This window comes from Nerophis ophidion, linkage group LG17 (assembly GCF_033978795.1).
Source record: "Nerophis ophidion isolate RoL-2023_Sa linkage group LG17, RoL_Noph_v1.0, whole genome shotgun sequence".
Taxonomy (NCBI): domain Eukaryota; kingdom Metazoa; phylum Chordata; class Actinopteri; order Syngnathiformes; family Syngnathidae; genus Nerophis; species Nerophis ophidion.
This window is the reverse complement of record NC_084627.1, coordinates 51075595-51100090: the sequence shown is the minus strand read 5'-3', so window position 1 is coordinate 51100090 and position 24496 is coordinate 51075595. Positions and strand designations below refer to the sequence as shown.

Genomic DNA, 24496 nt, shown 5'->3' with positions numbered 1-24496 from the left:
GTTCATAACTTTTATGGACAGAATTTCTAGGCGCAGTCAAGGCGTTGAGGGGTTCCGGTTTGGTGGCCACGGGATTAGGTCTCTGCTTTTTGCAGATGATGTAGTCCTGATGGCTTCATCTGGCCGGGATCTTCAGTTCTCGCTGGATCGGTTCGCAGCCGAGTGTGAAGCGACCGGAATGAGAATCAGCACCTCCAAGTCCGAGTCCATGGTTCTCGCCCGGAAAAGGGTGGAGTGCCATCTCCGGGTTGGGGAGGAGACCCTGCCCCAAGTGGAGGAGTTCAAGTACCTAGGAGTCTTGTTCACGAGTGGGGGAAGAGTGGATCGTGAGATCGACAGGCGGATCGGTGCGGCGTCTTCAGTAATGCGGACGTTGTATCGATCCGTTGTGGTGAAGAAGGAGCTGAGCCGGAAGGCAAAGCTCTCAATTTACCGGTCGATCTACGTTCCCATCCTCACCTATGGTCATGAGCTTTGGGTCATGACCGAAAGGATAAGATCACGGGTACAAGCGGCTGAAATGAGTTTCCTCCGCCGGGTGGCGGGGCTCTCCCTTAGAGATAGGGTGAGAAGCTCTGCCATCCGGGAGGGGCTCAACGTAAAGCCGCTGCTCCTCCACATCGAGAGGAGCCAGATGAGGTGGTTCGGGCATCTGGTCAGGATGCCACCCGAACGCCTCCCTACGGATGTGTTTAGGGCACGTCCAGCTGGTAGGAGGCCACGGGGAAGACCCAGGACACGTTGGAAAGACTATGTCTCCCGGCTGGCCTGGGAACGCCTCGGGATCCCCCGGGAAGAGCTAGACGAAGTGGCTGGAGATAGGGAAGTCTGGGCTTCCCTGCTTAGGCTGCTGCCCCCGCGACCCGACCTCGGATAAGCGGAAGATGATGGATGGATGGATGGATGGTGTTTCATATACAAACCCCGTTTCCATGAGTTGGGAAATTGTGTTAGATGTAAATATGAACAGAATACAATGATTTGCAAATCCTTTTCAACCCATATTCAGTTGAATGCACTACAAAGACAATATATTTGATGTTCAAACTCATAAAACCTTTTTTTTTTTCAAATAATAATTAACTTAGAATTTCATGGCTGCAACACTTGCCAAGTAGTTGGGAAAGGGCATGTTCACCACTGTGTTACATCACCTTTTCTTTTAACAACACTCAATAAACGTTTGGGAACTGAGGAAACTAATTGTTGAAGCTTTGAAAGTGGAATTCTTTCCCATTCTTGTTTTATGTAGAGCAGTGGTTCTCAAATGGGGGTAGGCGTACCCCTGGGGGTACTTGAAGGTATGCCAAGGGGTACGTGAGATTTTTTTTAAATATTCTAAAAATAGCAACAATTCAAAAATCCTTTATAAATATATTTTTTGAATAATACTTCAACAAAATATGAATGTAAGTTCATCAAGTGTGAAAAGAAATACAACAATGCAATATTCAGTGTTGACAGCTAGATTTTTTTGTGGACATGTTCCATAAATATTGATGTTAAAGATTTCTTTTTTTGTGAAGAAATGTTTAGAATTAAGTTCATGAATCTAGATGGATCTCTATTTACAATCCCCAAAGAGGACACTTTAACTTGTTTATTTTTAAATGATAAATAAATGATAAATGGGTTGTACTTGTATAGCGCTTTTCTTTCTTCAAGGTACTCAAAGCGCTTTGACACTACTTCCACATTTACCCGTTCACACACACATTCACACACTGATGGAGGGAGCTGCCATGCAGGGCGCTAACCAGCACCCATCAGGAGCAAGGGTGAAGCGTCTTGCTCAGGACACAACGGACGTGACGAGGTTGGTACTAGGTGGGGATTGAACCAGGGACCTTCAGGTTGCGCACGGCCACTCTTCCACTGCGACACACCGTCCACGTTTTTAGTTATTTTTATATCTTTTTTTCCAAATAGTTCAAGAAAGACCACAAATGAGCAATAATTTGCACTGTTATACAATTTGATAAATCCGAAACTGATGACATAGTGCTGTATTTTACTTCTTTATCTCTTTTTTCAACCAAAAATGCTTTGCTCTGATTAGGGGGTACTTGAATTATAAACATGTTCACAGGGGGTAAATTACTGAAAAAAGGTTGAGAACCACTGATGTAGAGCTTCAGTCTTCCAACAGTCCGTGGTCTCCGCTGTCGTATTTTACGCTTCATAATGCGCCACACATTTTCTATGGGAGACAGGTCTGGAATGCAGGCGTGCCAGGAAAGTACCCGCACTCTTTTTTTAAGAAGCCACGCTGTTGTAACACGTGCCGAATGTGGCTTGGCATTGTCTTGCTGAAATAAGCAGGGGCGTCCATGAAAAAGACGGCGCTTAAATGGCAGCATGTGTTGTTCCAAAATTTGTATGTACCTTTCAGCATTAATGTAAGTTACCCATGCCTTGGGCACTAATGTACCCCCATACCATCACAGATGCAGGCTTTTCAACTTTGCATCGATAACAGTCTGGATGGTCGCTTCCCCTTTGGTCCAGATGTCGAATATTTCCAAAAACAATTTGAAATGTGGACTGGTCCGACCACTGAATATTTTTCCACTTTGCATCAGTCCATCTTAGATGATCTCGGGCCCAGAGAAGCCGGTGGCGTTTCGGAATGTTGTTGATAAATGGCTTTCGCTTTCAAACGCGGTTTGTACGTTCCTTTAATTGTGGCAGCCCGTCACAAACAGCCCTACATGTCGGTCCTTGCTCATAAACATTAAATAATGGGGATGTCTTGGATTGTAGCTTGTTGTTCTAGCTCTGTACAATGGATGGCATGCTTCTGAACACACCTCATGCAATACACACCTGGGGCATAATGTATTAAACATGCACAAAGTTGAGTCACGGCAAAGTTGAGATCTATCAAAAGTGAACTTAAAGTGGAAATGTGTGGTGCCATACGCCAATGATAAAGTTAGCGTAAGCACATTTAAACATGCCGTGGATACTTTTGGCGACACACAGAGGTGATGCTGGGTAACATTTTTTGCTTCTGCAAGGACAACCATCTCTGCAGCAATCCACCAATCAGTCCTGTATGGTATAGTGGCCAGATGGAAGCCATTTCTAAGTGAAAAGTTTGCTAAAATGCACCTGAAAGACTCTCAGACCATAAGAAACAAAATTCTCTGGTCTGAGACATAGATTGAACTCTTTGACGTGAATGCCAGGCGTCATGTTTGGAAGGAACCAGGCACTGCTCACCACCAGGCAAATACCATTCCAACAGTGAAGCATGGTGGTGGTAGCGTCATTGTGTAGGGATGTTTTTGGGTGGCAGAAACTTGGAGACTAGTCAGAATAGAGAAAGATGAATGTACCGATGTACGGACACATCCTGGAAATCGGAAAACCATTGTTTCCTATCCAACCTGACGAAACTTGAGAGGCGCTGCAAAGAGGAATGGGCAAAACTGCTCAAAGAGAAGTCTGCCAAGCTTATGGCATGGTATTCAAAAAGACTTGAGGCTGTAATTGCTACCAAAGGTGCATCAACAAAGTGTTGAGCAAAGGCTGCGAATACTTATGTACATATGATTTAGTTTTTTCATTTTTAATACATTTGCAAAAAAAAAGGACCTGTCCAGGGTGTACCCCGCCTACTGCTCAAATTCAGTTGTCCCTGCAACCCTGAGAGGGACATGCGGTAGAAATGGATGGATGGATTTGCAAAAACATTTTGTGAACTTTTACACGTTGTCATTTTAGGGTATTGTCTGTTGAATTTTGAGGACAAAAATAAATGTATTCCATTTTAGAAAAGGCTGTAACATAACGTGGAAAAGCACTGTGAATACCTTCCGGATGCATCTTTATACTGCACATAAAGTACAGCCAGATGCTTTGGTCTCGCAAAAATAAAAGCTCTGCAACATATTTTTTTTTCTTTAATGCCAACTAAGACCTATCATCGAAAAAACTGAAATATTTTATATCACATGATTGTGACATGAAAAGGGCAAAGAATCGAGACGAAACTTACCCATACATCAGCAGTTTCTTCACCACGTTTCTGCCGTACCGAGACTTAGACAAAAGGAGGATATCATCTGCAAGAGACAAAGTGAGCACACTGTACTTGTATACTTATAATGAGCAAAATCTAAAAAAACCTTTACAGTTTTAATCCACATCTACATAATTTGAAATAAATATCTTTGATGTGCTATACTATGCTTACCAGTAAATGTAATTGCAATGAAACATACTTGGAAAATCATGCATTATTTCGCACTCATATTGTTAGAGAATGTAACCAAATTATTATAGAGTGATACCTTTTCAGGTCGGCCTCGTTTAACAGCAACCTTGTCTACCTACTCATCAGGTACCCATTGTCTTCTTTTTAATAAAAAAAAGAAAACGCCAGCTTAAACCAAAAACATTAAATTTGAGACAAAAATAATGACATCTGTTTATGTTGACTAGTTTTATATATTTGTGGCTGTCCACCACAAATACTTTTGGACTGCTACAAAAAGAATTGGAACTGACATTTTATTTTTTTAAAGATTTTATGCTATGTGCTTAGCCTCACTCATAATCATAAATTATTTGCTCGATTGGCTTGTCTTTACAAATCTATCCAATAGATGTGAGGAACTCTACATAGTGCCAATTTACTAGCTTAGTGTTTGGTAACCATAGGGCTGGAGCCCATTGTTGGGCCGCAAAAAAATACCTGTTTTCTTTGATCTGTGATCCGTATTGTTCACACCAGTGGTCCCCAACCACCGGGCCGCGGCTCGATTGGTACCGGGCTGCAGAATAATTTTTTTGAAATTTTTTAATTTTTATTATTAAATCAACATAAAAACACAAGATACACTTACACTTAGTGCACCAACCCCCAAAAAATCCCCTTTTCATGACAAAAAAAAAAATATGATTCAATCCAAAAATAAAATAAAAATAAAAAAACTATTGTAATGGCATTCTGTACAAAATGTACACTTTAATTTAGTGTTGTTTTGATATGTCATCTTAGTGACATCATGCACAAAAGTGCACTAACAGCTTGTTTTAAAATGTTTGACAATCTTGCACTATCTGTTTTGGAAATGACATGAATGTTTGTGCCACTGCTTAATGGTTTAATAAATACACTTTTGGTCAATTGACTTAGTTGTGATTTCGTTCGGTACCACACCAACAAAATGAACGTTTAAAACGAGCATATATTAATGCAGCATGAAGAAGAATGTTTGAATGAAGACATATAGAATCATCATACTGCTGTGATTATATGCATCAAGTGTTCATTCAAGGCTAAGGCAAAATATCGAGATGTATATGGTGTATCGCTATAAGGCCTAAAAATATGGAGATATTAAAAAAAGGCCATATCGCCCAGCCCTAAACTGTTGTATTAAAAATAATGACGTGTTTATGTCCGTACAGCATGTCTAGTTGATAAATGATGATGAGGTTTTGTTGCCATGGTGCTAATAGTAGTAACTACTGTACATAACAAATCACAGCTTTCTTGTTAACAGCCTTTTTGCGTGCCTTTTTTTATTGTCATTTGACCGTGCGGGGCGGCAATGTCATCATTCTCGGATTCTCTGCTGGCTTCCTTCGCCGCGTGAAAACGACATTGCCAGACTTTTCAGACCTTCCCAATATGCCGCCAGTTTTTTAAAAAAACAAAAAACGCTGTTTAAGTGGGGATAAAAGGCGTAAACAGTACATATCTTCACTGTTTCCACCTAAAACGATCCTGCGGGGACAGGCCCTTAGTTCTCACATAAAATGATTGGCAGACATGGCCCGTGGGCTTCGTTTTTGAGACACACTACAAAAGTGTAGGTCAAGTGAGCAAACTATCAGCATTCTCTTGATATTTTCATCTAGACCATCAGTGTAACTGACTAAACAATAATATTGTAGATATTATTATAGTCACCTTTGGTTGCTTCAAACACTTCCTGTCGTTGTTCGTGGCTGCCAAACTGGATAAAACATTCCAACATTCGCGTGGTGTCGTGAGCAAACGCCATCTGGTGGAGGGAGAGAACAGTTGTTGACACAAACAAACGCAGAGCATCTAAAATATAAATGTCTTAAAAAGCACCTCTTTGTACTTCCCCCTAAACAGTTCATGAAGTGCTTTCATCAGCTTATTTTTCAAATCACGGTCACATTTCTTCCTATGGACACACAAGCAAACACGTAGTCAGTTAATACACAACATAAAAGGTAGAAGAAGAGCAGTTTTTTGTCAGTGCACTTCAAAAAATACAACAAAATTAGCGTCCAATACAATATTTTAAGAGCAGAAATACATTATAGCAGTGATTCTCAAACTGTGCAACGCAAACTACTATTTGTACGCGGGCTCCATCGAGTGGTAGACCAAAGAATCACTAGATTAAACTAGTTGTATTTTCATATATCCACACACAGTGTAACCCCGCGACCCCGAAAGGGACAAGCGGTAGAAAATGGATTGATGGACACAGTGAAACTGTTCAAACTGTGTAATATTAAACATACTCTTCAAATAAAAAATCTCCCTTGTTTTTAATTATAATTTGGTTTGTCTGATCTAATTGTCCATTCCGGCTCTGAAAATGATCATAATTTCGGTTTGTAGAGCAGTAAACTATCCGAGATGTTATTTAATTTGCGTTCCAATCCCAAGATTGCTAAAGTCTGAGTGCCCACAGCTCAGCCCATTTTATACATCCTTGAACAGCTGCCATTGTTTTCCGAAATTATCGACAACCCACAGTGATGCTTAATTCAATCAGCAGATGCCCTGTTATCACAGTTCCAAATAGATATCTTCCATGTTCTTAATGGACAGCACTGCTTGGCACATGACTTAAAAGTTAAAGTACCAATGATTGTCACACACACACTAGATGTGGCGAAATTATTCTCTGCATTTGATCCATCACCCTTGATCACCCCCTGGGAGGTGAGGGGAGCAGTGGGCAGCAACGGTGCCGCGCCCGGGAATAATTTTTGGTGATTTAACCCCCAATTCCAACCCTTAATGCTAAGTGCCAAGCAGGGAGGTAATGGGTCCCATTTTTATAGTCTTTGGTATGACTCGGCCGGGGTTTGAACTCACGACCTACCGATCTCAGGGCGGACACTCTAACCACTAGGCCATTGCTGGATAAAAACTTCCCGTCAGGGCCGCCCCTAAACCTTTGCTTCTTGTTGAGCAGATCTTGTCAACTGATTTGAGAGGCCAGTTTATCAATTACAGGTTGAGATTTTTCGGAGAATAATGCAAAAAAGAGGCTCTGAGACAGTTAGGACAAGACGAAACGAGAGAAGCAGAGCAGTAGGGAAACAGAGAGAAGAAAATGCAACCACCTGTGTTGAGAGCCAAGCAAGAAGGCTGTACTGTACTTTGTCATGTGTACAGCGTAAGTATTTCTTTGCATTAACCCTTTTCCAGAGGAGTTGCGGTCATCAATCATGCAGTGTCCGGGAGTCTAAATACTGTTCTGTGGTCAATTCGCACTTGTTGCTTTTGACTATGTTATCAGATGTTATCATAAAAACTACCACGTCATTTACAATTTTGCATAGTGCCTGCATGAGTAAGCGTGTACGTACACCCTGAGGTCGCCCCACAGTAGTTTGGCCTGATTGATGATTTCGAACTTGTCCTTTCGACTTGCTTGCTGTCTTTTCATCTTCAGGTCCTTCTTCTTTTGCAGCCGGTTCTTCAGCTCTTCGTCTGTCTGCCTTTCTGGTTTAAACTTGCCTTTCTTGAACTTCTTTGCCTGCGGAGCTGATAAAACATACAAATACATCACTTTGAAAAAACAGAATCCATATGAATACTTAGTAAATACAGTGACACCAAGTCAAAAAGTTGATAACACTGATCTATCCTGCAACTATGGTTGTACGGTATACCGGTACTAATAAATTACTGCGGTAGTAATGAACTGAAAACTGTACTATACTGCCTTTGAAAAATAGCAATTTTTTTCGTCGATTGGTCGATTGGTTTTCCAGGTGACGTAAAGAGCAGATGAGCATGTTTCTCACATATCACACAAGGAGTAACAGTGTAGAGAAAACATTTGGCAAATAAAGGCAATTTTACTGGTTACTGCTTTAAAACATGCCTTGCCATAAGTGGCATGATTAAAGTATTAACAACTTTGCTTTTAGCTTATCGAAACAATTAAATAACAAGCAGTCTCATCGACAGGCGCTATAGTTGACAAGCTCCTCTTTTGGGCACACACGGTTATGTAGACGTGCACAAAGCTGCTTGGCTTGATGCTAGGGCTGGGCGATATGTTTTTTTTTAATATCTCGATATTTTTAGGCCATGTCGTGATACACGATATATATCTCAATATTTTGCCTTAGCCTTGAATGAACACTTGATGCATATAATGACAGCAGTATGATGATTTTATGTGTCTACACTAAAAAACTCTTGTTCATACTGCATTAATATATGCTACTTTAAACATTCATGCAGAGAAGGAAATCATAACTAAGTCAATTGACCAAAACTGTATTTATTAAACAGTTATTAAGCAATGGCACAAACATTCATGTCATTTCAAAACAGAAAGTGCAAGATCGTCAGAGACATTTTAAAACAAGCTATAAGTGCACTTTTGTGCATGATGTCACTAAGATGACTTATCAAAACAACACTAAATTAAAGTGCACTTTTTGTACAGAACACCATTACAATAGTTAAAAACAAATAAAGTGAACTTTTGTGCATGATGTCACACAAGATATTTCACTAACTGTCAAATAAAAATGAGCTGCATAATAGGAAATCAAATCGCTATGCGGCAGGTTACTGCAGACGTTATCTTCTCATGTTGTTAACTATTTTTTTCATACGCTGTTGATGTGGAAATGGTTCCCTCAGCATTTTGTTGGTGTGGCACCGAATGGAGATGTTGACATGCGGAGTAAGCACTCGAGTATCAAGTATATTTATATATCGCCCAGCCCTACTTGATGCCAAATGTTAGTGGAGTCAAAACCAGGTAGCCCTTGAAAAACACAATCCTGCTGTAGTAAACAATAGTACGCGTTCCGTATTGAACTGTCAAGGGATGTAAGTTGCCTACAGAGCCAATTATTTTGGCTCGGGCTAGCTCGCTGTCTGCCTGCAAGACTGTTACTCAGACCTCGAAGCCACCACCTCAAACACACGTGCAAAAAAACTACAAAAATCATCTTTTACTCCAAACTAAGCAGCCGAAAAGCTTCCAAATTATTTCTGTGTGTCAGGTCAGTGATAAGCTTTTTGTTTTTACACAACGCTAATGCAAATGTAGTTGGCTGTTGACACAACCACCAATGCCAGGGATTGTAGTTTTAAATCTCTTCATTGTTAGGTCAATAACATGGCAGCTCATAATAATATAGTTTGGCCACCAATGTTAACACAATAACAGATGCTACATTGTGTGTGCTTTCTTGAACTTGAAAGCTTGTAAACCTAAGTTTTTACAATATTTTGCTTAGACTTGAACACTGGGTAAAATTGTCCAATTATGTATTGCCTCAGTATTTGTGAAGATCTTTACATTTTACTCACAGACACAAAAGCAAACACTATGTTGGTAAAATAAGTGTGAATAATGTGTCAAAAGTGTGGCCCGGGTGACATTTTGTTCTGAAAATGTAATTAAATAGTTAATTGTGGGCTGAATTGAATATAAATTTATCAAGTATTTGCTTTGCCCCCATGACACAAAATCTAAGAGTTTTTTTTATTTTCGAACAATTTAAAGTATCGTATTTTCCGCACTATAAGGCGGACTCGATTATAAGGCGCACCTTCAATGAATGGCCTATTTTAAAACTTTGTTCATATACAAGGCGCACCGCATTATAAGGCGCATAGAATAGATGCTACAGTAGAGGCTGGGGTTATGTTATGCATCCATTAGATGGAGCTGCGCTAAAGGGAATGTCAACAAAACAGTCAGATAGGTCAGTCAAACTTTATGAATAGATTACAAACCAGCATTCTGACAACTCTGTTCACTCCCAAAATGAATAAACAGCTGTTTTATTATTTTCCCCGATTCAACAAACATGGAAAAAAACAGTCTGATACTGTTACGGTAAATCAAAGGTTAGTGCAATCACAATATAGTAACACTGGAAATAGTGCAAAGCAATAATCTATCAATAACTCAACGTTGCTCAAACGACAATGTCACACAACACAACACACAAAATAAACATGTAAAGCTCACTTTATTAAGTTATTCCTCATCCACCAATCCTTCAAATTCTTCTTCTTCAGTGTTCGAATCAAACAGTTGGGCGAATACGGCATCCAACATGTCCAAGTCATCATGCTGTTAATGTTAAATTCTCTCGCTGCTGCTGCTCTATTCCCGTCTTCTACTGTGTGACTAATCACCTTGAGTTTAAACTCTACGTCGTAAGCGTGTCTCTTAATAGGAGCCATTTTGGGGTCTTTACATAAACACACAGAAAAGGCACGCCTCTCGCAGTCATACATCCCAGCATGCACCGCGCGCTCCTTCTTCTACGAGGGAAAAGGAAGTAGGCGGCTGCTTACCATAGAAAAAGAAGCGCACTTCTTCTACGGGGGAAAATGAAGTCGGTGGCTGCTTACCGTAGTTGCGAGACCTGTTGTGGCTCAATATTGTTCCATACATTAAGGCGCACCGGATTATAAGGCGCACTGTCATCTTTTGAGAAAATTGGAGGTTTTAAGGTGCGCCTTATAGTGCGGAAAATACTGATATTGAACTGGTTGTAGCACTGTCAATGTACAAAATGCATTCTTTCATTTTTCAACTGGGAAAAGTTTGAACAGAATTTTGAAAATAATTAAACATAATTTTGCAAAAAAATAAATCAAACAGAGTTTATAGGGCTCTAACAATGCGTTTATGACCTAGTGCGAAAAGGTAGCAAATCGATTTGTGGCGGTTCAAATGTATTTGTGTCAGGCCACCACAATTAAATGACTCTATGGTAAAGATGCAGTTTATCATTGTGGTGTGACCTTTACCAGAGGTAAGGATTAAAAAGGTTTCTTACCTCCATCATCTTTGTCCACTGGAAATGTCCTCTTATTTGGTCCTTTTCCATCTTCTGCAAATGTATGTTTCTTGTTGTTATCTGCACTTTTCTCCAATTTGCCCTTTCTTTCTTTCTTGATGTATGGCTTAACAGGCTTTTTACCACCTGGCTTAATACCAACTGCTTTCCCAGGAGAATCTGCAATGATAGATACACCTTACAGTCAAACATGCACGAGAAGCCTACGATTTGTGGCGGTTCAAATGTATTTGTGTCAGGCCACCACAACTAAATGACTCTGTGGTAAAGATGCAGTTTCAGTGTTGGCCATACTTGCCAACCTGACCTCCGAATTCGGGGAGATAGATATATATATATATATATATATTATATATGTGTGTATGTGTAGGAAAAATCTCAAGACTACTTCATCTCTACAGAACTGTTTCATGAGGGGTTCCCTCAATCATCAGGAGATTTATATATATATATATATATATATATATATATATATATATATATATATATATCAGGGTTTCCCACACATTCATTTATTTGTGGCGGCCCGCCACGAAAGAATTACAGCCGCCACAAATAAAAAATAAATATATATATATATATATATATATATTTTTTTTTTTTTTCCCCGGCTTTTGACTCGCTCAATCGCTCATAAAAGCAATGGGACTCTGTCTGTGAAGGGAGCTTGTAGTTACATATTTTATAAATATGTAAATAGTATATAAATATTTATATAAATGTGTACATAAAGTGTTGTAATTATATTCCAACTCTGCGTTCTTCTTGGTCACCAAAATCAATGTTTTTAGTATCATCAACCTATCCAAGGCTTACTTCACATCAAATATTCCACTTTGAAAAATATTTTTTGTGTAAGATTTTGCATATTTTGTGTGTTCGCCATGAAAAAAAAAACAGTTTTATTTGACAAAAAGGGCAAAAAACAAACAAACAAAAAAAAAAACATTGAAAAACAACAACAACTTTAGAATTGACGGATAGATCTGAAGACGATGTAGACTCTGCAGATTTAAGCATTAAATAAATAATGTATGTCTGCCCTTGTAAACAATTATTATAATTTCATGACCGAAGCAAAACACTTTTTACACTTTTATACTGAAATAAATACTCCTACAACTTGAGACCTCATTTTGAAAATTCCCAACGCCAACACTGCAGTTTATCATTGATGTGTGACCTTTACCAGAAATAAGGATTAAAAAGACTCTTACCTCCATCATCTTTGTCCACTGGAAATTTTTTCTTCTTTGGTCCTTTTTGATCTTCTGCCAATTTATGTTTTGTGTTGTTATTGCCACTTTTCCCCAATTTGCCCTTCATTTCTTTGTTGATGTATGGCTTGATGGGCTTTTTACCACCTGGCTTAATACCAACTGCTTTCCCAGGAGAATCTGCATTGAAAGATATATCTTACAGTCAAACATGCACAAGAAAAACAGTGTTTACAGCTTACCTTTAAGTGCCAACTTCTTCCCACCTTTAGGGGGGAAGTGTTTTGCTGGTTTGGCTTCCATCCTAACAAAAAGTTGAATAAGAATCTCATCATAGATATACCAATTTATCAATTTCAGGACCTATATCTGTGATGTGGTTGGTTGGGTCTAACATCTCAAGACATTTGCCTTAATTTAGAGATATTATGCTGATATTATGGGCCGATAATGCTTTACAATGTAATATTGGAAATTATTGGTTTCAAAATTATCGGTATTGGTTTCAAGAAGTGAACTGTATGACCACAGACGTAGGGAGAAGTACAGAGTGCCAATAAACCTTAAAGGCAATGCCCTTGCGTGCAGGTCCAATAAAAATAATATCTACGGCTTTTCACACACACAAGTGTGCAAGGCATACTTGGTCAACAGCCATACAGGTCACACTGAGGGTGGCTGTATGAACAACTTTAACACTGTTACAATATGCACCACACTGTGAACCCACACCAAACAAGAATGACAAACATTTCGGGAGAACATCCGCGCCATAACACAACATAAACACAACAGAACAAATACACGGAAACCATTGCAGCACTAACTCTTCTGGGACACTACAATATACCCCCCGCCCCCCCTTCAACCTCCTCATGCTCTGTCAGGGAGAGCATGTCCCAAATTCCAAGCTGCTGTTTTGAGGCATGTTAAAAAAATAATGCACTTTGTGACTTCATAATAAATATGACAGTGCCATGTTGGCATTTTTTTCCATAACTTGAGTTGATTTATTTTGGAAAACCTTGTTTAATGCATCCGGCGGGGCATCACAACAAAATTAGGCATAATAATGTGTTCATTCCACCACTCTATATATCGGTATTGGTGATTAAGAGTTGGACAATATCGAACATCGGCCAAAAAGCCATTATCGGACATCTCCCCCTTATATACTATTTTAATGGGAAAACAAAACAAATACGGCTGTAGAATTCAAATCATAAAGATAACGAGACTCCAAGTATAAATGTATAATGTTTAAAAGTAAATAATATGCAACTTTCGATGTGTACGAAGCAATAAGGACATACCATCCATCCATTTCCTACCGCTTGTCCCTTAAACACAGTACTAAACGTACGTCGACAAAACACACAGATTCAACAAACTACTGCACCCATTTTTAAATGAAATTAAATTGGATGTATCTGAATATTAGCATTTAGGTTCTCTCGCGAAAAATACTTTTTTTTACCAACAGTCGCCATTTTTTAGCCTGAAAAGGTTCAGGCTAGTTTTTAGCGCTGAAAATAAAACTTGATATGTATTAATAAAATACGCCTTTTATTGACGTTAGTACAGCTACAAAGATGGTTTAAAGGTGTTTTGTGTGGTGTAAGTTTGATTTAAATGACATTGAACTTACATTTTTTTGATGTTCTCCGCACGCCGTCTTCTCAACTCTGTCCATGCGGCTTTCACAACAACGATTTACGGCAACTGAAACAACCAATCAAATCCTACCTTTGCTGCCGTAAACGTTGGGCCGTTACGACAGTGCAGATGTAATGCGATGCTGTTATTTCGCGGTAATACTAACATTATTATATTATTATGTTACAATTGTCACACTTATTTTTAAAACAATCTCATTGACAGTATTTTTCCCCTACCGTAATTGAATTTAATGAACTTTGTTTCAATGTGTTCAAGTTTTTAAAGTGATATGGGACAAGCGGTAAAAAATGGATTGATGGATGGATAAAGTTCTTTAATGCAAAAACAAAAACATGCAAAAAAACATGAAATTAGGTAATTAAGTTGAAGACGCTGGTATCCATCAGGGTCAGAGTGTTGCCAGGGGTGTCTTCCTGTTGCCTGGCAACGGCCAACAAAACTGGACATTGGAGAAAAGTCTGCTACAGGCTGCACAAAAGTAAGTACAAACAGATTTTCCTAGCGTTTGGGCCATTGCCATTTACGTGATTAAACGTTTAAATGTGTTTTCTATTGTTGTAGTGTTGAAAATGTTGCCAAAAATTTACATTATGATAGATGAAATCCCACACTTGGAAGACATTGACACGAATGTCATATATTTTTGTGCACTTATACACTTATATAGGCTTACATTCGTCAGAAAAACCCTGTAAATGTACAAACATACATACATACATATGCACATACTGTACATACACATTCACTGTACAAACATATACATATATAAATATATATATATATTGTATATATATACATGTATATACATACACACATACTATATTATGTGTGTGTGTGTGTGTGTGTGTGTATATATATATATATATATATATATATATATACACACACACATACTATATATACGCACACACATACTGTACATACACATTCACTGTACAAACATATACATATATAAATATATATATATATAGTATATATATACATATATATACATACACACATACTATATTATGTGTGTGTGTGTGTGTGTGTATATATATATATATATATATATATATATATATATACACACACACATACTATATATACGCACACACATACTGTACATACACATTCACTGTACAAATATATATATATGTACAGTATATATATATATATATACATACACCAATACTATAGTATGTGTGTGTTTGTATATATATATATATATATATATATATATATATATATATATATATATATATATATATATATATATATATATATATATATAATAGTGTAATAATGTTCATTGTCATTGCTGTATCATTAATATTTACTTCACTAATTGTACATATCCTATTTGCTGATGTTGTTCTGTTTTTATTGTTGTTGTTTTTGTTATTGTTGTGTTTGCTGTTGTCCCCACAATTTCCCCTTCTGTCTTCCTTTTCCCCCCTCCTGCAACGGCCCGGCTGCTCCAAATAATAATATAAATCTACCAAATACAGTCAAATACAAAAAAGGCAAGAAGAATGATATCCCACACTTGTCTTTTGTAAAGTAAATTTATATTGCCGATATGTGCCTCTACATCAACTATATGATTTCCCTGAGTAGCTGGACAGGACAAAAAAATAAATAAATAGACAAACCCTGCCAATTATTGTTAGAAATAAAATATGTGCTGGATAAAGTATGAAACTAATGAAAGTAAGATATAAAAGTGTGTCTCCAGGGTCATTTCCTATCCACAGATAGTGCTTTACTGGTCCCCAACATGTTGTACAAATAGAATGAAGTCATCATTCAATTACACATATTTGCTTTACCATATAAGTGTAAATAATGTGCTTACTACTTTGTAATAATATTTTTTTTTGTCACAGGGGTAGAGTATCAGCATTCAGTGATGGCTACTGAGGGGAAACCACTTGATGTTTACTATGAGTATGAGGAGCTTTCTTCTGGACCGTACATCACACCTGGTTCTGACCTCCCAGAGAACCTCCTCCTTCTCAAGTATCCTTCCATTATCAGAGGTTTGATTTTAAGGAGGCTATGATGTCTGTGCTTTTTTACCTTTTTTTATTTTTTAAAACGACTGTCAATGGACGAACCGATTTTGTGACGAAATTGTTTCAGCGAAATACTAAATCAGAGTCACTGCCTGAACATTTAGCCCCAAATATAAAAGTTTTTGTCTGCAAAGATTCCCTGATTGCTGTTAAAATGTGACTTCATTTATAAAGTTGAACGTGATGAACATTTTAAAAGTAGAATGTTGTCATAGAGATGATGACAAAAGGTCCTTAAAAACAACCTTTTTGTCAGCTCTTTTACAGCTGACAAAAAGAAATAGTCCAAAACCAAATGTCTACAGTAGACGTAGCGGTAAAGTCCTGAACTCTTACTGGTTGCCAAATATAAATGAAGCTAGTTTAGACGTCTGCAGCCAGCTAACAATCCAGTCCTGAATTATGTTAGTTAGTCAGTTAGTTAGTTAGTTAGTTAGTTAGTTAGTTAGTTAGTTAGTTAGTTAGTCTATGTTTAACAAAAATGTTTATTATCAAACAGTCACATAAATAAAACTCACTTTGTAATAAATCAATCAAAGTTTTTTCATATAGCCCTAAATCCTGAGTGTCTCAAAGGGCTGTACGAGCCACAGCAACATCTTCGGCTCAGATGGGGATAGGGTTAGGTTCTAGGTCAGACTTCGGCAAAATACGGCCCGCGAGCAACATGTGGCCCGTTATAATTTTCTATCCGGCCCACTCGACGTTCTACATCATTTTCTTTTAACTTTTAACATCAGAACTGTAGCTGCTATTATGATGTGCAGTTCTGTTTTTAAATGACCAGAAATCTTGAACTATAGAAAGTATTTCAATGGTCGAAATCTGCACTTTTGGGTGTTACGGTATTGAGTTCTTACGGTGATCTGCGTCACAGCAGCTCAGACCAGGAACAAATCAGAGTGGGCGGGGTTTGTTTTCGGGGCAGATGCGGAAGCACATTTTTACAACAAATTTCTGCATAAAAGTGATAAAATATCATATCGTTGGTGTTTATTACCTTTTGCATTCATATTTTGCTGTTTGTTACATTTTTGTTGTCTTTTTCTCGATTGTAAAAGACACAGCACTATGGATGAGCTGGTCTGAGACGTAGAAGAGGAGCGACGTTCATATGTTGTTAATATTCAGTGTTTTATTGTTCATAGTCAATATTGTAAATCCATCCATCCATCCGTCCATTTTCTACCGCTTATTCCCTTTGAGGTCGCTAGGGGCGCTGGTGCCTTTCTCAGCTTTAATTGGGCGGAAGGCGGTTTACACCCTGGACAAGTAGCCACCACAAATATTGTAAATCCCACTTTCTTTATTTCAATGTACATTTTGTGTCCTGATCCGTGGCCTGGATCATGTATTTGTTATGTCCTGTTATTTTTGGACTCCCTTAGTTCCTGTTTTGTGCACCTCTGGGTTTGTTTTGGTTTCTGTGGGGATTATTTGGGTTCACCTGCCTCTGGTTAGTGGTGGGCATGCTCACCTGCGGTCTACCACTAATCCGAGAGCTATTTATTGAACTTTCTTGCCGCACTCAATCTGGCTGCTTTGTTTGCTCGACACAACAAGTTACGTTGGTTATTCCTGTGATTCTTGATTCCTGCTCCTGGACTAAACTTCGCCATAGCTTCCCATGCTATCGGCCCGCTTTTCTGTTTATTCTTGTTTTTGTCTACTTGTACCTTGTATCTACTTGAAATAAATCATCTCCTATCTTCACACTTTCGTCAGGAGTTGTCCGTTCTGCATCTGGGAGGAACAACCCCGCAGTAAGTTGCGACCCACACGTGACATTTTGGGTGTCCCATTCAGTAAAAAAAATGTAAAATTCCATTCCGTTTTGTTTTTTGAGGTGGTCTGTCATAACGTGTTTAGAAGTCCAGTGGACATTGTGACTTTTGGTAGTAGTGTTCTTGAAAAAAAGGGAGCCAAACACACTTACTGCACATGAAATCCTTGACAAGTTAAGTCATTCGTTTGGCTACGACTGTCAGCGCAGAGAAAACCTGCAGCTGCTGGACGACACAACGCTGATCTATGTAGCCGGTCAGCTGCTCGTCCTGCTGGATGTTTCCACCCGGCAGCAGAGATACCTGCGATCCTGCAGTGGCGGAGGCATCGGCGCAATCAGGGTAAGAGTAGAGGAAACCACACAGTGAAAAAGTACTGAATACAATCAACTTGGCGGTATGTCCCTTTCTGTGTTTCTTTGCTATCAACCAAAGCATCTCAGTCCCTCTAAGGCAGGAATGTCAAAACTCATTTTAGCTCAGGGGCCGCATGGAGGAAAATCTGTGCACACGCGGGCCGGACTATTAAAATCATGGCATTAAAACTAAACAAATAAAGACAACTTCAGATGGTTTTCTTTGTCCTACTTTGGCCAAAAATACAACAAACACATTCTGAAAATATTACAATCAATATATACAAAAAAATACCGGCGGCGGTAAAGTTTTTATGTTAACTTGCGTATCGAGGAGCTGGTCTCAGAAGTAAAAGAGGAGCCACGTTCAAAATGTTAGTATTCAGTGTTTTATTGTTCATAGTTAATATTGTAAATCCCACTTTCTTTATTTTAATGTACAGTTTAGGTGTCCCATTTTGTGAAAAAACTTTAAAATTCCATTCCTTTTTTTGGAGGTGGTCTGTCATAACGTTTTTGAACTCTGTCGGACATTGTAACTTTTGGTATTAGTGTTCTTGGAAAAAAAGGGACCCAAACACACATACTGTGATCTTTAAAGCTAAATGTGTATATATAATCCATCCATCTTCTACCGCTTATTCCCTTTTGGGGTCTCGGGGGGCGCTGGCGCTTATCTCAGCTACAATCGGGCCTGCACCAGACAAATATCCCTGATGAAGAAAAAGTTAAGAATTATAAATAAAAATCCATCCATCCATCCATCTTCTTCCGCTTATCTGAAGTTGAGTCGCGGGGGCAGCAGCCTAAGCAGGGAAGCCAAGACTTCCCACTCCGCAGCCAATTCGTAAAAACAAAACATTATGAGATAAACAATTTTGGACTTGCATTCATATGAAATTGCAAGTTAACATAAAAACACTAGTTATTTATCTTCAGTCAAACTGCATTATAAAAAGCACATTAAAAAAAACCAATTATTTTATCACTGTAATCATAATCCAATACTATATTTCACATTCTAGGAAAAAAACACATAAAAAAATGCTGGCCTATAGAAATCATTTTATAGTACTTGTATAATCAGGAAATGTTGCTTTAAATCAGGTATGTCAAACGTACCTGATCTGGCCCGCGGGATGAGTTTGCTTAGTATGAAAATTACACAAAACATTTTAATGAAAGAAACTGCTGTTGTAAATGTCTCCACTAGGTGTCATAGTAGCAATTCTTTGTATCTTATATGTAAAAAAATAAATAAACCGTATGATGTTAGTGCACCAGTCTAGGAAAATGAGCAAACTACATAAAAAACATCCTGTAATTTGACTTTGGTATTTTTTTTTTTTTTATCTTGATAGATTGAAAATGAACACCATTGAGTGTTAACTGATCAACAATATCACATCATTTATTCAGAAAGTATAAATAACAACAAATAAAGATAGAATGCTATTACCTGCAACATGTAAGTGTAAACTAAACCCCAACAACATTATGGTTTGTACATTTTTAGAATGTGCTTGTTTGTTCTATTTTTAAACAAAGAAAACAATCAGAAATTGTCTTTAATTTTAAGTTATTGTGGATTTTACCAGTTCGGCCCCACTTGGGAGTAGATTTTTTTCCATGAGGCCCCCGATCTAAAATGAGCTTGACACTCCTGATTCGAATTATTTGCATGTGTGTTTAGGTAAACCCAAGCAGAGATTATTTTGCTGTGGCAGAAAAAGGAGTCAAGCCCCTCCTGATAATATATGAATATCCTGCAATGAAAACATACCGCATCCTCAGAGGTAAGTAGGACCAAGATCCAGCATCCTTGATGGAGGGGTTGTGTGTGGTCGTCTGTAAGTCAAACATGGGTGTGTGTGTGTGTGTGTGTGTGTGTGTGTGTGTAGATGGTACAGATCTTGCATACAGTTGTGTCAACTTCAACAGCGACGGTAGTCTTCTTGCCAGCCTGGGCAGTGCACCTGACTACATGCTGACAGTGTGGAACTGGAGGCAAGAGGAAGTGGTTCTCAGGTGCAAAGCCACTTCTCAGGAGGTCTACAAAGTCAGCTTCTCCCCGTACAACCCTGGACTACTGACGTCATCAGGATCGGGACACATCAAGTAAGGAGAGACACACTGTATACTCCTCAAATAGCGTGAGGGGACATAGGTGGTACTTCGGTTTTCATTGGTAATGCACTCAATAAGGCTTGACGAAAACTATAACAATTTTTCCATTAGAAATCTAATAGAAACAATTAGTCCATTCCAGACATCCAGAAATATAAACACAGAACACATTTTATAGAGAAAAAATACATGCAAAAAACATGGTGAAATACATTTATGTAAATCAGGGGTGTCAAAGTCAAGAATGAATAAATGATGTATGGAACCCGAGTTCTTATTTGAATTCATTCGTGTTTCCCAGCTTCTTTATCCAAGTGCTGGCACTCACAACTTTCTTTGGCCCAGTGCTTCTCAAATATTTTTTTCACGTCCCACTCGTAGAAAAAAGAAAATGTTTCACACGCCGCCACTTACCTTTGTGACTATAAATAGTATAATTTGTCAATAAAATTGTTATAACTATACCTCTGCATAAGATTGTAAGTTTATTAACATTGAAGGAAGCAACACAGCAGCACAAACTAAGAGACCACTGTACTTCATTGAAGTGCTTCCAGTATGTCACGTAGTATGTCAGTTTCAATCCAATAGAATACAGTTTGTAAAACGACAATAATGGACAAAAACAGCTGTTAATCTTTCATCTGTGTTTCATATCTCTTAACCCTACCGCAGGTTCTGGAAAATGGCCGACACATTTACAGGACTCAAACTCGAGGGGCTTGTGGGACATTTTGGAAAAACAGCAGCCACTGACATTGAAGGCTACATAGAACTTCCAGATGGAAAGGTTCGTGGTTTTCCTGAGCTAAAAGGTTTAGAACAGGCTTGGGCGATTATTTTGACTAGGGGTCCAAATTTAGAGTAAAAAATGTGTCTGGGGTCGGTATATCTGATTTTTAGTTACACTAATAGAAAACCTCACAATAATGTCTGATTGAATGCTAAAAACATTCAAGAAACGGAATGGAATTTTGCATTTTTTAACTGAATGAGACACCCAGAATGTACTTGAACATAAAGAATGTGGGATTTACAATATTACCTATGAAGGATAAAACACTGAATATTGACAAGATATGAACATCACACCCCCTCTCCATCAACATATTTTACAATCAAGCCAAACGCAACCAAAATGCAACAAACGCAGCAAAATATGAAAAGCTTGACGGCCCGCATGTGGCCCCCGGGCCTTAATTTGCCTAGGTCTGGTTTAGAAGATGGTCCCAAAGCTATGGCTCGCCAGTGTCCACAATCTGGCTCGCTAGAGGTCTGAACTTAAGAAAAATGATACATATGTTGTGATCCGATGGTCGGATCATCACCGTATTGTTATTTTTGTTCCATTTTTATATCAGTTCCTGTTTCGTTCGTTTCCATGGTCACTCATTAGTTTCAGCTGCTACTCTCTTTTCCAGCACACCTGTCTTTACTAATCACCACCTGTTTATAAGCCAGCGTTTTCTGTTCACTGATTGTCGGATCTTAGTTTTGTTCACATACATCTGTTTACGACTTGTCTCTCACTCTCGTTTTCGCTAGCTCTCACGCTAAGCTTTATTTTTATTCCTAGCTTTCACGCTAGTTGTTTTGTATTTCTTTTTGGTGCCCTTGTGCTTCGGTTTGTTTGTCCTAGCTTTCCATGCTAGCGCTTTTATTTGCCTTTTCTATTTGTATCAGTATTTTTGTTCATAGCTCCTTTTGTTTAATAAATCCCTTAGTTCTTACCTTTTTGCTGTGTTCTTGCTGACGCATCCACGGAGGACCGAATCCGGCATTACAATGCCACACAAGCGTAACAGTAAGATCCGACCAAAGAATGGTTCCTTCGCGTCTGGCAACCACGAGGACGCCTTCGATGAAGGTACATGGATTATGTTTCGGGCGATGGAGGCAGAGACTCTCCGATGCAACCCGGATGAAAGTATCATGTGGGGTCCGGATGGAACCCTGATCCCCATCGATGTTTCCCGGTCCGGTGAGTTTCCCTCCCGCAGCGCTCGCGCTCGTCCGCGTAGGCGGAAGCCGCGAACGATGGCTTCGTCCCGTGACAGTGACTTTCCCACTCCATGCCTCCCTCCTCATAAACACAGCAACCTACAGTCCGCATACAAAACCCCTACACCATTGTTTGGGGACCCAATAACACACTTTGCTAACAGTTTTACCGACTGGGCAAATTCTCAACTTGTGTCCCGCGCAGATGACGTCATTTCGTCGACGCCTCCCGGTAACGCAAACCCGTCCTCCGTTGATGACATCATCAATGAGGAATTTTTTTTGGAAGATTCTCTTTCTCATCCATTTTCAAATGACAATAACATTAATAATAAAATACAGAATTTCCAGGACATTTTTGCTTTTTATTATTCTGGTAAATCCCAACCATCTGCTTTTTCAACTCCACCTGTAAAACCTCATTCCCAGCCCAAGTCCAAGGTTTTTTCTCCCTTTTCAAAGGGACACTCTGGACAATATAGAGGGGAGGAGTCTGCCCGCCTCCAAACCTCCCACCACCCTCCCTTATGGTCAGTCCCTGACCACAGGGAACGGGTCTGGGATTCCCGTCTGGAGGGGGGGGCTATGGCCTATAGCTGTGTTGCGGAGGTAGCGCAGACGCTACCATTTCTTAAAACTGTCAAACCGCAACCTCCTATGAGGCCACCCTTACCTGTTTTTCGGCCCGTTAAACCGCTAGCTCCTCCTAGGCCGCCGCCACCTGTATTCCGCTTAGCTCTTCCTCGTAGACCTCCTCCACCTGTGTTTCCCCCGGCCAAGTCTCAACGGCCTTGTAGACCTCCTCCACCTGTTTTTCCCCCGGCCAAGTCTCAACGGCCTTGTAGACCTCCTCCACCTGTGTTTCCCCCGGTCAAATCACAACGACCAAGTAGACCTCCTCCACCGGTGTTCAGACTTGCGAGGTCATTACCTCCAGCACGTCCTCCACCACCGATGTTCGGCACTGTCCCTAACCTGGTTTTTACACCAAAAGTAGACTCTCGCCTGGTTTTCACACCAGAAGAGGTTCCTAACCTTGTTCCCACACCAGCTTCGGTCTCTCGCCTGGTTCACACACCAGCACCGAATCCTAGTCTGGTTCTCACGCCAGCAATCGACTCTTTCCTGGTCCTCGCACCAGCACCTGTTCCTAAGCTGGAACCCACTCCAGCACCAGCCTTAAAGCTGGAACCCAGTCCAGCATTAGCTCCAAAGCTGGAGCACACTCTATCACCAGCTCCAGAGCTGGAGCCCACTCCAGCACCAGCTCCAAAGCTGGAGTTCGCACCAGCTCTTAAGTTGGAACCCACTCCAACACCTGCGTCGACAACTGCGGTTTCCACGCCGACTACTACGCCTTCTTCCACGACGCCGACTACTACGCCTTCTTCCACGACGGCGACGACTACGCCGACCTCCACGACGGCGACGACTACGCCATACTCCACGACGCCGCCTTCTTCGGCTGCAGCACCTGCACCTCGGCTACAGCCAACGCCTCCTCCTCGGCTGAAGCCAACGCCTCCTCCTCGGCTGAAGCCAGCGCCTGCTCCTCGGCTGAAGCCAGCGCCTGCTCCTCGGCTGAAGCCAGCGCCTGCTCCTCGGCTGAAGCCAGCGCCTGCTCCTCGGCTGAAGCCAGCGCCTGCTCCTCGGCTGAAGCCAGCGCCTGCTCCTCGGCTGAAGCCAGCGCCTGCTCCTCGGCTGAAGCCAGCGCCTGCTCCTCGGCTGAAGCCTGCGCCTGCTCCTCGGCTGAAGCCTGCGCCTGCTCCTCCGCCGGCCTCTGCGCCTGCTCCTCGGCTGAAGCCTGCGCCTGCTCCTCCGCCGGCCTCTGCACCTGCTTCGGCTGCAGCCCCCGCACCTTCGTCTGCTGCTGCCAAGCCTCCTCCACGTCTGCCACAGGTGTGGCCTCTGCGAGGTCGTCCGCCTCGCCGTGCACCTCATCCTGCAAGGCGGCCACTGATGTGGCCTTTTCAAGGTCGGCCGCCAAAACTTTTTCGGCAGCGGCGTTCCATCCGCCGCCGCCACATTGCTATTCCTCGGTGGATTCGGGGACACGCGACCTGGTGACCCTCCGCCCTCCCTTCTTCTGCGGATTTTCTTGTTGTGGGGAGGGGGTTCTAGTTTTTCTTTGCATTCTTTGTTGTATTTTTTTTTTTGGACATCTGGTATCTGTCTCTTTTGGGGGGGGATACTGTTGT

At 40.3% G+C, this 24496-nt stretch overlaps 2 protein-coding genes across 2 annotated transcripts in view; one reads left to right on the top strand and one right to left on the bottom strand.

The window, feature by feature from the left end:
* The window catches only part of pum3 (pumilio RNA-binding family member 3), a 29996-nt gene extending 15914 nt beyond the window's left edge, over nt 1-14082 (bottom strand). The window contains exons 1-8 of the mRNA XM_061877156.1: nt 13942-14082; nt 12536-12597; nt 12294-12473; nt 11056-11235; nt 7597-7774; nt 6095-6170; nt 5927-6020; nt 4004-4070 (exon numbers count right to left, since the gene is read on the bottom strand). Of these exons, the coding sequence (XP_061733140.1) occupies nt 4004-4070; nt 5927-6020; nt 6095-6170; nt 7597-7774; nt 11056-11235; nt 12294-12473; nt 12536-12597; nt 13942-13943 (839 nt within the window). The 5' untranslated portion in view covers nt 13944-14082. The remainder of the gene's footprint in view (nt 1-4003; nt 4071-5926; nt 6021-6094; nt 6171-7596; nt 7775-11055; nt 11236-12293; nt 12474-12535; nt 12598-13941) is intronic.
* Nucleotides 14083-15864: 1782 nt separating this feature from the next.
* The window catches only part of LOC133536557 (cilia- and flagella-associated protein 44-like), a 66711-nt gene continuing 58079 nt past the window's right edge, over nt 15865-24496 (top strand). Inside the window, exons 1-5 of the mRNA XM_061877185.1 lie at nt 15865-15974; nt 17994-18156; nt 19864-19966; nt 20072-20288; nt 20973-21087. Coding sequence (XP_061733169.1) covers nt 15865-15974; nt 17994-18156; nt 19864-19966; nt 20072-20288; nt 20973-21087 — 708 coding nt within the window. The remainder of the gene's footprint in view (nt 15975-17993; nt 18157-19863; nt 19967-20071; nt 20289-20972; nt 21088-24496) is intronic.